The 13,333-nt window shown below is 36.0% G+C and overlaps 3 protein-coding genes across 3 annotated transcripts; 1 reads left to right on the forward strand and 2 right to left on the reverse strand.

The window, feature by feature from the left end:
* Positions 1-1,001: 1,001 nt before the first annotated feature.
* SNF7.1 (SNF7 family protein) lies at positions 1,002-4,381 on the forward strand. Its single transcript, XM_089612705.1, has 8 exons — positions 1,002-1,215; positions 1,377-1,488; positions 1,903-2,002; positions 3,061-3,146; positions 3,265-3,356; positions 3,464-3,578; positions 3,660-3,855; positions 3,962-4,381. Exons 2-7 carry the CDS (start codon positions 1,417-1,419, stop codon positions 3,849-3,851), a joined length of 657 nt encoding a protein of 218 aa, XP_089468831.1. The 5' UTR covers positions 1,002-1,215; positions 1,377-1,416; the 3' UTR covers positions 3,852-3,855; positions 3,962-4,381.
* Positions 4,382-7,216: 2,835 nt separating this feature from the next.
* LOC149400720 (B3 domain-containing protein Os01g0234100-like) lies at positions 7,217-9,227 on the reverse strand. Its single transcript, XM_089610492.1, has 5 exons — positions 9,174-9,227; positions 8,181-8,385; positions 7,786-7,934; positions 7,401-7,680; positions 7,217-7,323 (listed from the first exon to the last, which is right to left on the reverse strand). The coding sequence occupies exons 1-5, from the start codon at positions 9,225-9,227 to the stop codon at positions 7,217-7,219; spliced, it is 795 nt and encodes a 264-aa protein (XP_089466618.1).
* Positions 9,228-10,383: 1,156 nt separating this feature from the next.
* Positions 10,384-12,530, reverse strand: ATMND1 (Mnd1 family protein). The gene is made up of 10 exons (XM_089612711.1): positions 12,424-12,530; positions 12,042-12,122; positions 11,792-11,908; positions 11,615-11,653; positions 11,424-11,531; positions 11,282-11,344; positions 11,140-11,191; positions 11,005-11,049; positions 10,837-10,916; positions 10,384-10,742 (listed from the first exon to the last, which is right to left on the reverse strand). Exons 1-10 carry the CDS (start codon positions 12,424-12,426, stop codon positions 10,674-10,676), a joined length of 657 nt encoding a protein of 218 aa, XP_089468837.1. The 5' UTR covers positions 12,427-12,530; the 3' UTR covers positions 10,384-10,673.
* Positions 12,531-13,333: the final 803 nt, after the last annotated feature.

Genomic DNA, 13,333 nt, shown 5'->3' on the forward strand with positions numbered 1-13,333 from the left:
GAATCTTTTCTTTTCTCTTATACATTATGTTTTATATTCTTTTATGAACACATGGTTTTGTCATATGAATATTTTCCCCCTCTTTGATTCCCGGAATGCATTTGAAGTTTTTATGATAATGTTTATGCATGAATACTTTATGATTAATAATGTGGATGTTATAGAGTATGAATGACTTAGTGTTCCGTTCATACACTATAAGTGAACGTTATAATGTACTATTAGTTATATCTCTGTTAGAAATTTAATTAGCATTTAATTGCTTTATTTCTTATAATTGAATATGTTTGTATGTTTAAGAACTCTTTGGAGCTCTGGGAGCGTCTAAAGAAAAATTACCTTGTTTCGACAATGATTTGTGCGACTAAGAGGTATATGGATCTGGGTTTTGTTCTAAGAAAACAATGCAGAATTGAAATGAGGGAGTGATAGAGAAAACCTCTCAAACAATGGCCTTCAATCGTTGCCAGAGCTCAGCGAAGGTTTGGGGCTTGAGTCACCGTGAACTTCATGGAATCAATGGGATTTCAGGGCTCGAACAACCATGGACGGTGTTTGATATTCTATGTAAAGGAAACTGGATCAATGTAGGGGAAAGAGAGAGAGAGAGTGAGAGTATTTTAATTTTTTTTTTCATTTTTTAATGATTATTTGATGATAATCTAAGAGTTTACTACAATATCATTCAACTTAGTAACACGTGACTCACACGTGAAAACATAACAGACGAAACGTGATCCAACATAGACGGAATGAATGATCTGTAACAAACCTAAAGCTTAAGGAGAAAAGATTGATATTTTAAAGATCGAGGGGCATGTTGTCATACGTACTATAATTTAAAGAGCAATTTTATCATTTATTTTTTAAAAAATTGACGTCTAATCTTGATATTAATAAAATTTCTCTTTGCACATCTTCCCCCAAAAGACACGAACCAATCAAGTTGATGACACGTGTAACATTGATGACGTCGCATCAAAGCACTGCGTTTACCCATCACTTCTCTCAAACTCGAAGACAACACGCCTAAGAAAAGAACTTCCCCCAAAAAAAAAAAAAAATACCACAAAAGAAATCCCAAGACCGAGAGACTGATCGGTCTACCTCTCTCTCGCCCTCTCCATCATATTTATCAGATCTATTCAATCCATTGCATTATCTGAAAGTCGTCGAGTTCCTCGATTCGATCCTCTTACTTTGCATCAGTTTTAGGTATGGGAGTGTTTTATTAATTATTTATAATTTTCGCAATTCGCTCTATGATTATCGTGATCGTGTGTCTTTTTTTGGTGGTTGAAAATTTTCGATTTTTGACCCACGGATCGCTTTTAGGACTAGGGTATTGAGCGCGATTGGTTTTATTTCTTTTGCAGGAAATTTATCAAGGGCTTTTTGTATTCTAAAGAAGCAAACATGTTTTCACGGATGTTTGGTAAGCCTAAATCGGAGACCAATGCTCTAACTTCGCTAGACAGGTTAAATGAGGTACGATCGGCGAATTTTCATGTGAATAAGTATTTTGTTATCCGATAGCTCGTCTTTTCTTTGGTTTGATAATCATCTTTGCTTAGTGACGTGTAATTAGAATAGAAGTTTTGGTCTTCCTTTCCTTTATTTCTATTAGGGCTGCGAACGGTCGGGTCTGTTACCAAACTTACCAAAAAAAACCATTATGCGGACCGCAATATTCTATTAAATTCCTCGGAATATTGAGGACATGAGTTGGTTTAGGCCCGATTAGGAGTAACAACAGCTTAACTGAAGTGAATATTGTCGCTACTAGTTTAAGTTGACTTGAAGCTTATTTGATGATTGATAGTTGTAAAAACTGGTCTTTTAAGACATTGATTGTTTTACGACATTGATTGTTATCTGATGGAGGCTTTTTGAATTTTGCAGACACTTGAAATGCTTGAGAAAAAGGAGAAAGTACTTTTGAAAAAAGCTGGCCAAGAACTTGAAAAGGCCAAAGAGCTCACAAGAGCAAAGAACAAAAGGGGTACGAGCCTATTGAGTGTTTAAATTATGCCGAGTTTTGAATATTAATGTCTAGAATGGATATGCTTCTGTGTTTATTTCGTTTTCATCGTTGACATCAATTATGGGTCTTGCTGTTTATACTTGTTTGCTTGAGTGACAGACTCTTCTTTGTCTGGTTTTTAAATAATAGGTACTTACTGACTATCGGTAATGTTCTTTGATGATTTTCTTTTAGAAAAACATTTTAAAGCCTCACAAGCTTTAGATTTGCAATTTCGAAAATTTTCAAAGTGATAAAACGTGTAGATTGTTTTTATTATCATTATCATAGAAGAAACACATATGCGTGCATATGTATTGAAGGTAATGATAGCTAAGTATAAAGCCGTAGCGATAAATACAACCTGATTTGCGCTCGAGCAGTCCTGAACTAAGTCTGCCACATGGAATTTGCTGTTATCAATACAAGAGGCTGAAAGAGGTCTATGTTGTAGTTGATCCAATTCGAAGTATCTTGCAGTGAACATTCTGACTCCTCGAATATGCAACTGTTTCTTTGACCCCAATCTGAGGCCATAATCCTTATACCTATAAAAGTTTGACATCTGAAAACATGTGTGGCCAGAGGGTTGATGAAATTAGTATGTATTCTAACAGAGGCTATTTTACTAACGAACCCACAGCCGTTTTGGTGTGTGTCGAGGTGCTTCCCACTAAGTTTACTGATCTTGTCTATTTAAGAAATAAGTCATTATTAAAGATTTGAATGTTGAAATGTTCTGAAAAACGAGTAGTGTTGCTTCTTTATGTTTTTACCTTCTGTTAATGGAAGACAACAATTTTCCTTGAGTTTATGCTTTTATTGTTAGTTGGATATAAAAGTAATTGTTTTTGCTAGGAGTACTATGTCGCTGGCAAGTTTTGAAACTTCTTGTTGCTTCACTAACTGTTGGAACTGCTGTTACTGGAGATTCATTTTTACGAAGGAAAAAAAACTGCGTGTCTGTTCATTTATCCCCTTATTTTGTTGTTTTATTGTCTGATTCCTTTTAGTATGAAATGTGTTGCTATTTGCAGCGGCGATACAGTGTTTAAAGAGGAAGCGGCTATATGAACAGCAAGTAGAGCAACTTGGGAATTTCCAGTTGCGCATCCACGACCAGGTGAATTCCAGAATGTTGATATTCTAATGGTTTTTTAACTTATAAAGATCTCGATTTTTTAGCCATTATGGATGCACGGTTTAACAATTTGGTGATGCGCAAACCCTGAAAACTGCAGATGATAATGCTGGAAGGTGCAAAAGCAACAACTGAAACCGTTGATGCTTTGCGAACTGGTGCGGCCGCAATGAAGGCGATGCAGAAAGCCACGTAAAGCTCTCATACTCATCATCACTTATTTTAGTTTATTATATATATATATATATATCTCTTTCCACTTTGACAATGCTTATACAATAGTTATATTGGCTGTACAGGAACATAGACGATGTCGACAAAACAATGGACGAGATCAACGAACAAACAGAGAACATGAAGCAGATCCAAGATGCTTTATCGGCTCCAATCGGTGCTGCGGCTGATTTCGACGAGGTGGGTATTCCTCGCTTAGCTTCGGTATCAGATGCTTATATAAATAATAACATTTTTTTACAAAATTGTGTTGTATCGCAGGACGAACTTGAAGCGGAGCTCGAGGAGCTTGAAAGCGCGGAATTGGAAGAGCAGTTACTCCAGCCGGCGACCATGGCTCCGGCAGCGCCAGTGCACGTCCCGGCGGGCCGACAGCCTGCTCGGCCCGTCCCTCAGAAGCGCACCGCCGAAGAAGACGAGCTCGCTGCTTTGCAGGCTGAGATGGCTCTCTGAGCAGGTTCTACATTCTTCATTCTGTTGATGAATCTGCTTTACTGTTTTGTTGCCCCGCTTTGTGTTCTTACGTTGGGATTCTTGTGGTGGACTATGATACAATGTTGCAGGTGTATTGCTTGCTTGGATTAATCTGTGAAAAAAGTGTCCAGCTTTGGGCATATCCAGGTTTCTGTGTGGCTCTATTCTTGATCGGACATATATGGTGTTGTGTATATAAAGGTGGCATAATTAAAACATAGTCCTCCTTTCTGAGCGCTCTCATACTGATTTCTGCACCTCGTCTTTGCTTTTCCTTTCTTTTTTTTTTTTTTTTTTTTTTTTTTTTTTAATTGCTTTTTTGAACATTCATACTGTTATAAGGCCTCGATTCTGTCAACTTGGCAGTTCACGGTGACGGTTAGTTTCCTCTGTGTTTGTAAAATTTGGTCACAGATTATAATGCATGGACACTTATATTGGGAAATGAAGAAAGCCTGAACAAAATGCTAAATAGTAAAAAAAATAAAAAAAATGAAGCTTCTATGGCAGTATTTATGAATATGTACGAAGGACTAGATGAACACAATTTGTTGTAACTAGGCACGGATTTACGTTGGGACTAGACACAGAGAAAAGCAAACACAGATTCCCCGCTAAAAAAAAGAGTGAGGATTCTCAGTTGAGCGTTCTATAAAAAAAAATCTCATTCAATCTGACAGATTTAGGGTTAAGATAAATATGGTGATCTATGTTTTGACATGGCCATCGCTCAGTGGAGGAGACGAACACTGATCTTCGCTCCACAGATGATAACGATAACTCATTTTCGGGGCCTTTGGAGTATGGATTTGTGATGTGTTAAAGACGTTGACATCCGAGGGCTTAGGCTTGGTATATTTTTGGGACTGCGATTACTAATAACTTGTGAAGTCTTCAATACGTTGAGCTGTTTGGAGAGGGATTTTGGTTGAGATAAAAAGTTGACCTCCAGTTGAAGATGAAGATCGAGAGCTTTTTTTTGGAGAGCAGGGAATTCAAAGATGTGGGCTTTAAATCAGCAATAAGCACATAATTCATACGGACCAAACCAGTAACAACAAAGCAATGTGTCTATACACACTGAATACTCCACCAAAATTGACCCCCAAAAAAGGCACAAAAGGATTCCATGTTTCTATCGAGTGAAAAATAAATAAAAAAAACTCCTCAAACCTGTTTCCGGATATGGAGACTTTGAACACAGCTTGTTCACTCTTGATCAGCTCAAAGATACACGAATCTCCCGGTCGCAGAGAGTTGTCATTCACAAACGTAGACTGAGAACGTCGCATAGCTGGCTGAATGATAATACAACAACCTCACATCCCGTATCTTTTAAATTCTCAGACACAAATACAAAACAGATCTGCTGTGTCATTCCACTGATGGAGTATCAGAGACATGAAGGAGATTAGAGAGACAGATTTGGTGAATAAGATTGTGGATAGAAACCTATCCCCACAACCAGTGTAAAAGGGAGTACATATATGTGTGAAACTCAGCTCCCGAATCAATAATCCGAGGCTCGCCTTTGGTTGGAGGAACCAACAAAGGAAGACATGGCAGGACCAGTGGGTATCTAGTTAAGGATGACGAGCCTTTAAAAAAACAATTTTAAGTATCGGAAAAGGCTTTAATCAGTGTCTTGAGGATTTAGACAGGAGAAGGGTTTCAACGAAGATTGAGGTTGGCATTACACTTTTTCGATGCTCTTCACAACAAACTTCAGCAAATATTTTACCAACACTGGGTAAGTGTCTGAGACTAGAAGATTCTTCCTCTTAACGTCGTTGAAAAAACGAAAAAGCCGAGCAAGAAAATGGTAACTCTTTGTTGAGCATGAATCAAACAGCTACGTGGGAGTCTTCAAGGTCGGAGCGAGCCAACTTAAAAGCATCCTGAACAGCCTTTTAGCAATGGGAACAAGAAAGTAGATTTTCGGACGAGTTGATTAAAAAAAGATACAACAATGGAACAGAACATAAAGAAAAATCAAACATTAAAAAAAAAAAAAAAAATTTAGGAACGAACTGCGGATTCCCGCCAAAAGAAAGATTGCGTTTTAGGGTTCAGATTAAAACGGTGATCTATGTTATTGGGCTTAATAGATGATTAATTCACCAAAGCACATAATTCATACAGACCAAACCATTACAACAGAGCTCTTTGTTGTCTACACACACTAGATATCATGTTTCTGTTGAGTAAAATAACTCAAACCTGGTCCCTAAATATCAAGACTTTGAACACAGCTTGGTCTCTCTCGATCAGCTCGAAGATACACGAATCTCTCCGGCGCAAAGAGTTGTCATTCGCGAATCGCGAACACAGTCCAGTCTCGAGAGAGCCGTGCAGATCTAGCAGCATGATAGTATAGAAATTGCACACCCCAAGACCTCTCACCCACCCGAAGACTCAAACCTTGTGTCTTTGCCCCTAAATATAGCCTTGCAAACCAGATCGGTAAACTCTGCCCAATCGAGGAAACACATAAAGCAGTCATGAACCGAACACAATTCTGAGTTCTATTTAATTTTCGTCTATTTCAGTAACTTACCGGTCTGCACATAACCGGGTCATTCGACGGAAAATCCAGTTGAAAGAAAGGATGTTTTGAACGGAATTTGCTGGCCACTTCAGAGGCTTTGCTAGTCCTCTTGATTTCACAGCTGATACCTACTTCAAGTTCAGTGAAAAATTCTCAAGCCTACAATAAATAAAAGATATTTTATCCATATTTTACATATATGCAGTCAATTACAATCATTTTCAACTAAAAGCTCCTTTGACTCTTCCTCGCCACTTGATTTTGGCTGTGTTTGTCATAGCTTTGCTTTTTAAAAAAGTGATTTTAAAATAGCTGTACGAAAAAACTGTTGTTTTAAAAAACATATGAGTGTTTGGTAAACTATTGTAAAATAGCTGTAGCTGTTAACAAAAGCTGATTTAGTGTTTGATAAAATATATATTAATATTTATAAGTGATAATTATTTATATAAAATGTAATTAATAATAATAATAAGATATATTTTGTTATATAAAAAATATATCAAAGTGGGTGTCTATAGAATGTAAAAAATAAATTATAAATTTTGGTGACGTCAAAAAAATTATTTGATAAAAGCATATAAAGATAATTAGAATTAAAAGTTAGTGTAAGAGAAAAAAAAAAGTTAAGAGAGAGAAATTACAATCCAAAAACTAAAACTACGTATAAAAGCTACAAATTGTAGTTTTTGGTTTTTTAGTTAAAATATTCAAAAACACTTTTTAGCTTTTAGAAAAAGCAATTTTACCAAACACTTAAATATGATTTAACTTTTAGAAAAAACTAAAATCAAGCTTAATAAGTTGAACCAAACATAGCCTTTATCGGCATAGGTATTTTAGCTTTTCCGGTTCTCGCATTTCTCTTCGGGCATACAGGTTTAGTTTTTTTCAATCCAACCCCTGAAAAAAAAAATATCAAGATTGCATTTTTAGTTCTTCATGAAATGAAAACAAATAAAGTTCGCCACAACGCTTACTGGGTGACAAATTGGAATCGGCATTTCCATTTTCTCGGTAAATGGTAACTTCAAATACGATCGAGTTGGTCGTCTTAATCATTTCAAAGGCACAAATATCGCCTATTCTTATAGCATTTTCCTGAGCAAAGACCTTCCAACCAAACCCGAGCGCAGGTCTATGAAACGCGTTGAAATTGCAATGCACTGGCCAAGACTTGTTTTTTCCGTCTACAACTTTAAATCTCACACGCTTATTTACCCTCTCGAGATGAAATTTTACGAATACCCTCGGTATACTCTTCAGGGAACATGAAATAATCATTACAATGATATTTCTACGAAATATAAATAAGCAAAAACAAGAAGAAGAAGAAGAAAAAACCACACAAAAAAAATTGTTTACCAAAGAAAATCTTGGTTTGAAATGACTTGGTTGAATCCGACATATGAAAGAAGGGCGGTTAGATTTAAAACCGGTAACCGACGTTAGAGCTTTAGAACTTTTTTCTGCTTTCAAACTTTCGCTTTGTTTACGGAGCGAATTCAACTTCCCTGCAAATCATATTCCAAAATGTCACACTAAACACATAAATAACTTCATCAAGTGTTAAGCAAATGAGTAGTACCACGAGATTGATGAAAGCTCGTTCTTTGCGGCGATCGAGGTTTCTTTCTTGCTTTAGTAGAACAAGGGCTTGGTAACGTGTCAACGCTTTCATCATCTTCAGGCTCTTCTTTTACTTCCTTGTTGAAGCTACTATAGTCAATCTCTATGCTACTCTTATCCAATATTGTCACTTGAAATTGGGAATTCAAGAATCAGAAAATGACCAAAAGCTAGTGAATAATACTTTGAGAATTCAGGCCAGCCTTTGTCGGTCCATACTTTGGCGTCGCTTAATTTGGTCAAGCCGATCTTCCATTCCAAACCACACGGAAGCTTAAAGCAAGCTTCTTCAGTCAAACTATCTCCACATATCGTCACAATCTCTTTAGGTATTTGCTGCCACATTTCAACACCAAAGTAAATCAATTTTAAACACGTTATTACATATAAAGATTACATTGTCTAGCAAAGTGGATCATATTAATCTTGATAGTAAAACTCTTACACAGCTTTTAAATTGTTAGACAAATAAAAGGCTTTGGGACTTTATAAAGAATAAAAAAAAAACTATCAAATCCCGGCTACTAAAATACAAAATATTATAAATAATTTGTCATCATCAACCAGTTGAGTTAGCTTCTCCTTCAAGTTATCTGGAAGCTTCATTTCTAAAACATCCACATTTCCTAGCACAACATTTCAGGGATTTTCTGGAACCAAATCAAAAGAGGCTACAAACAATATATCGACGAGTTGTTACACAAATCACAATATTTAGTGTCTCAAGTCTCAACAACAGAACATATGTTCTTGTGTCTTGTCATACGACGAACTCGTTTGATAAGAGATGAGTTTAGAAATGTTATGCATATGCCATCAAAAGCATAACAATACATATGTTTATGATACTGGTAACATAAATGCTAAAAATTTAGAATATAAAGACTATACAATGCGTGTGCTCACAAATTTTATTTCTGTGTAGAGCTTTGCTTTCTATGACGAGGAAAAATTGAGGAGCCTCAGCCTCACTCATCTTCAAGTTTATCAGCCAAGCTTTCCTTCTGATTGGAGAATGGAGGTCTGTATTTATTTTTTTTATTTAATTTTTTGGTTTTGTTCAATTCCGGTTTGCTAGAAAAGTGATTATATATTTCAATTTTCAAGTTCAAGACTTCAAGTACAAGAAGACTTGCTTTTTCACTGCCCGATGACTTGAACCATCTACTCTGCCACATTACTTAGTTTTCTTTTAAAATATAATATTTTTAATAGCAATACCATGGATCACGTGACATGGACAGTGATAATGAAGAAAAATAATACATAGGTAAAGAGTTTGGTCCAGAAGGAATTAACTCGTAAGCGATTCCTTGATCTACTGCCACAACTGCAACGCAACAGATGAAAAACTCAACTCTAAGAAATCATTTTTATTTAGCAAAATAAAAATAAAAAAATTGACTATCTAAGTCACTTAAACTATACGAATTGTAAATTAGTCAATTTTTGGTAAATACTTTGTAAATAACCAACTTGCATACGTGTTAACCTATTAACTACTTTTTTTTACATGTTTGGCGGAGTTAAATAAGTCTTTTACTAATTTGTTAATAAGTTAACTTGTTTATTTACAAGAAATTAAACAAAAGTGGACTATATCCCAATTCTCTGTAACCGTGGCTATATAACTTAATAACCCATAAAAAAAACTCTAAGAAAATCATTTCTTCGGAAGCTTCACATGAGGAAAAAAAAAAACCATGACTTGTGTTGCAAGAGAGGCCTTTGCATTGATTGGAGGTAAGAGAGGCCAACAACAATTGCTGAACTCTCGACGTTTCCATTTCACAACCTCTTTAACTATCTTCTCTAAATTGTGACCTCACTTGCTCTTTTTTTCCCCTCTTTTATATACAAAAGAGGTAGAAGACAAAGCCCTTTTGCTTTGAGTGAGAATCTCTGCTGTTCATTGGCGCGACGTGTACTGTCAGGAAAATCATCACCTTATCCTTGAGACTGACATTTACTCTGATCAGTCAATGTACCCATTCGGTTCCTTCTCACACGCCATGCCAAGCCAATGCATTATTTTCTGATCTATGGAATTTTATAGCATTTTTCAAGATCTTTATTTTTACCCTTTCTCTTTGTTGAAGGTTGTTTAAAACATTGAAAGAAAGTTGATGGTGGACTCAAATTAATCTGACCGTTGGGGTCTAGTCCAGGACTGATGTTTGAGCTATTTGATATTTGAAAAGCATATTCTTTTATGATGTTTGAGCCATTAGTAATGATGGTCTTCAATTTTGAGAGAGAGTGAGATTAAAAAGAGGAAAGGAAACAATGAAAAACTCTCTTTTTTTTTTCTTTTTTTTTTGTACAGAAACATTGAAATACTTGGGAAAAGTGTGGGGATTTCCATAAAAGTTAACAGTCTGGTTATTTAAATCCTAGCTTACATGCAGAGAAGATCTAAAAGCTATAGTTTGGTCATTTAAATAAGAGTTGACTAATCTGCACATCATCCATTCAAAGTATTTTTCATCCCAAAGACCTGAAGACAATGCAAAAAATCAGTTTCCAAACACTTGATAGGACCGTCGAAGCCCCTTGTTGAAATTTTGTCAAAATTTAACACAAATCTTTTCATCTCTACATGTAAACATTTAATTACACAGTCTCTAATCGATCACCGAGCTGATTGGAAGCGGTGACATTTCCAGGTAGTCAAAGTCATCTGTTATTCCTGTCTGTATATAGAACCACACTGCATTTTAGAGACTAGCTGACAAACAGTTTTCGAGCTGAACTTGATAACTCAGGCACATATATTGGCAGATTTACCTCCTTGTATAGGCTGTCAAGCTGCTCTTTGGCCTGAGGGAAATTGTTCGAGCACCATTGCCGCAGCGTGAAAATATTGTCTGCGCAGTTTAAGTCACATTTACAGTTAAGAAACCGACCAAATATTTGTGTATATAAAAAAATCTCAGAAATACAATGACGATAAACCTGTCCATCTATTAGCTGCTGAATGGGAAACTTCAATTGCATTCCCTGCCAATACAAACAAACAAGTCATATGTATGAAAATTGGAGAAGCGGCGATAAATGGTGAACTGAGTGAGAGTTCAAATAAATCTCAACTCATTGCTTCAAAGGCGGCCGGGTCGTTGTCTGCGTATTTCTCCAATTCATTCTGACAATTACAACGAAAAGCAGTCAGAATTTTAGATGAATTTAAGATCAGTTCGTCTCACGAAAGTTCTGTAGTTTAATCTTTCCAAACCTTAAGCTCGGCGTGTTTTTCCTCAACAGCTTTTAACTCGGCTAAAGCTTCGTCTCTTTCATCCTGGGAAAAGCCTAGTCGGTCAGATGAAAAAATAACTTAAATATAGCTGATTTTTTCAAGCGCTCTTGAGAAAACTTACAGACGCCTCTCGCCCTTCCTTCAACAAGTCACGTTGCTCGACGAGTTCCTCGTATCTCTTTTTACCGCTCTCGAGATCAGACTCAAGTTTACGACTCACGTTTCTCAGCTGTGAAATATCAAAATGTTGGCGCGGAGTATAATGTTAAAGACCAAGATTACGAGAGGGGTTTGAAAAATAATCGAAATCACCTGATTTCCTGCACAGCTAGGAAGACTCCAAAAATATACCTGAAATCCCAAAAAAAGGCATAAACTTGGTGGTATCAAAAGCGTACTTATAATTTTGATTTCTTTTACCAAACAATTGAAAAAACACAAGCTTCTCAAGCAAATCCACACGCACGCACACACAAATTATTAACTCACAGAGGTTCCGATCTTGTCTTTCAAGACGAGATCATCGTCCACGAGACTTTGGATGACATCTTTCACGGACTGACTAATCACACCTCTCTTTGGGCCCGTTTTCTCAAGTTCTTTAAGCTGTGTTTGTGAACGTAACATAACTCTTATTCACCCAATAGTACTTTTAATGAAACAGACGAAAATTACAGAGAAAAACCCATCACAATTCAGACAATTATCAAGTGAGCAAATAATAAGTTAAAGCACTCACAAGGAAAAAATCCTGGGATTCGTAGAAAATCTGGAGCATCTTCTCTCGCTTCTCTTCCAATGAAAGACCTCGTTTCTTCGACTGCGTTAACCAAATGAAATCACACTCTCGAAATTTCATTTTGTTTCATACAAGTACCGAATCTAAGTAAAACCAAGTATCCAAGCATTTTGAATCATAAAATTTCCGAACCCAAAGAGGCAATCACTTGGATGGTTTCCCTGCCTTGTATGCATATTATCAGCATCCAAGCAGATGGGAATCTCAGGGATTGGTTAAGAAATAACATTCGTAACCTAATTTTCACCCAATAGTTAACAATTTCGAGTCTAGAGTGCGAATTGATAAGATTATGCTAACCTAGAGTGGGTTAAGGATTTACCATTGCAGAGGCGTCGGAGATCGAAGGGAAGACCTAGAAAAGATAACTAGCGGTGCCGATGCCGAAGAATCCTCTCGAACATTGCGCTTTTGTTTTGGCGGGAAATATTTGGTATATACAATAATAAAAATAGAAAGAAATATATAAACAAAGTTTTGTTTTTTTAAAAAGTGCTTTTAGTTTATGTTTTTAAAAAAAACTGTTTTTTTTTTTAAATTGATAGGTGTGGTAAACTGTTTATAAAACAGTTGTGGTTGGTAACAAAAACTGATTTAACGTTTGGTAAAATAAATATATTATGGTCAAAAGACTAAAATAGACATGGTCTTAAAAATTAAATAATAATTATTTGTATGCTTATTTATATGCATATATATGAATTATAATTACAAACTAGAAAAATATGAACGACAAAAATTTATTTTATTTTTAATATAAAGTTTTTTAATTATTGACAAAAATGTAAACTACAAATTTATCGTTTCTACTAAACTTGCAGCAATCTCATCTCTTAACTTGTCCATACTACTCGAAGAAGTCTGACAATCTTCATCTTGATCTTCAGTTGTGTCGTTTTCATCCCCGTCGCCATCGCCTTCTGTCTCGTCGAATACTTCAAAATCCATCTCTTGTCTTGCATGCATTCGAATATAGTTATGCAGTGCTATAGTTGCGATAACTATTTTTACTTGATTTTTGAATGGATAACTCGGCATGACATTCAGGATTCTTCATCTTTTTTTCCACACTCCAAAGCTTCGCTCGATGACGCTTCTCAGAGAAGAATGCGCGCGATTGAAGATTTCTTTGCTTATAGTAGGTTGAGTTCTTCTTGCACGAAAATGCTCCAGATGGTATATTTGACCTTTATACGGACCAAGATATCAAGGCAAATTAGGATAACCAGCGT

Source organism: Urtica dioica, chromosome 4, assembly GCF_054948205.1.
Source record: "Urtica dioica subsp. dioica isolate 48M chromosome 4, U.dioica_male_clone48M_v1_H2, whole genome shotgun sequence".
NCBI classification, from domain to species: Eukaryota; Viridiplantae; Streptophyta; class Magnoliopsida; order Rosales; family Urticaceae; genus Urtica; species Urtica dioica.

Bases quoted from the DNA above. Each gene is read 5' to 3' on its own strand.
- SNF7.1 (XM_089612705.1), top strand. From the start codon at position 1,417: ATGTTTTCACGGATGTTTGGTAAGCCTAAATCGGAGACCAATGCTCTA. The intron at 2,003-3,060 runs GTACGAGCCTAT...TGCTATTTGCAG, and splicing joins AAGAGCAAAGAACAAAAGGG to CGGCGATACAGTGTTTAAAG. The intron at 3,579-3,659 runs GTGGGTATTCCT...GTTGTATCGCAG, and splicing joins CTGCGGCTGATTTCGACGAG to GACGAACTTGAAGCGGAGCT.
- LOC149400720 (XM_089610492.1), bottom strand. From the start codon at position 9,227: ATGTGGCAGAGTAGATGGTTCAAGTCATCGGGCAGTGAAAAAGCAAGT. The intron at 7,935-8,180 runs GTGACAATATTG...TATGATTTGCAG, and splicing joins TCTTGAATTCCCAATTTCAA to GGAAGTTGAATTCGCTCCGT. The intron at 7,324-7,400 runs GTAAGCGTTGTG...TTTTTTTTTCAG, and splicing joins CGATTCCAATTTGTCACCCA to GGGTTGGATTGAAAAAAACT.
- ATMND1 (XM_089612711.1), bottom strand. The intron at 11,909-12,041 runs GTGAGTGCTTTA...TCACAAACACAG, and splicing joins AATCCCAGGATTTTTTCCTT to CTTAAAGAACTTGAGAAAAC. The intron at 11,050-11,139 runs GTTGAGATTTAT...TTGTATTGGCAG, and splicing joins GGCCGCCTTTGAAGCAATGA to GGAATGCAATTGAAGTTTCC.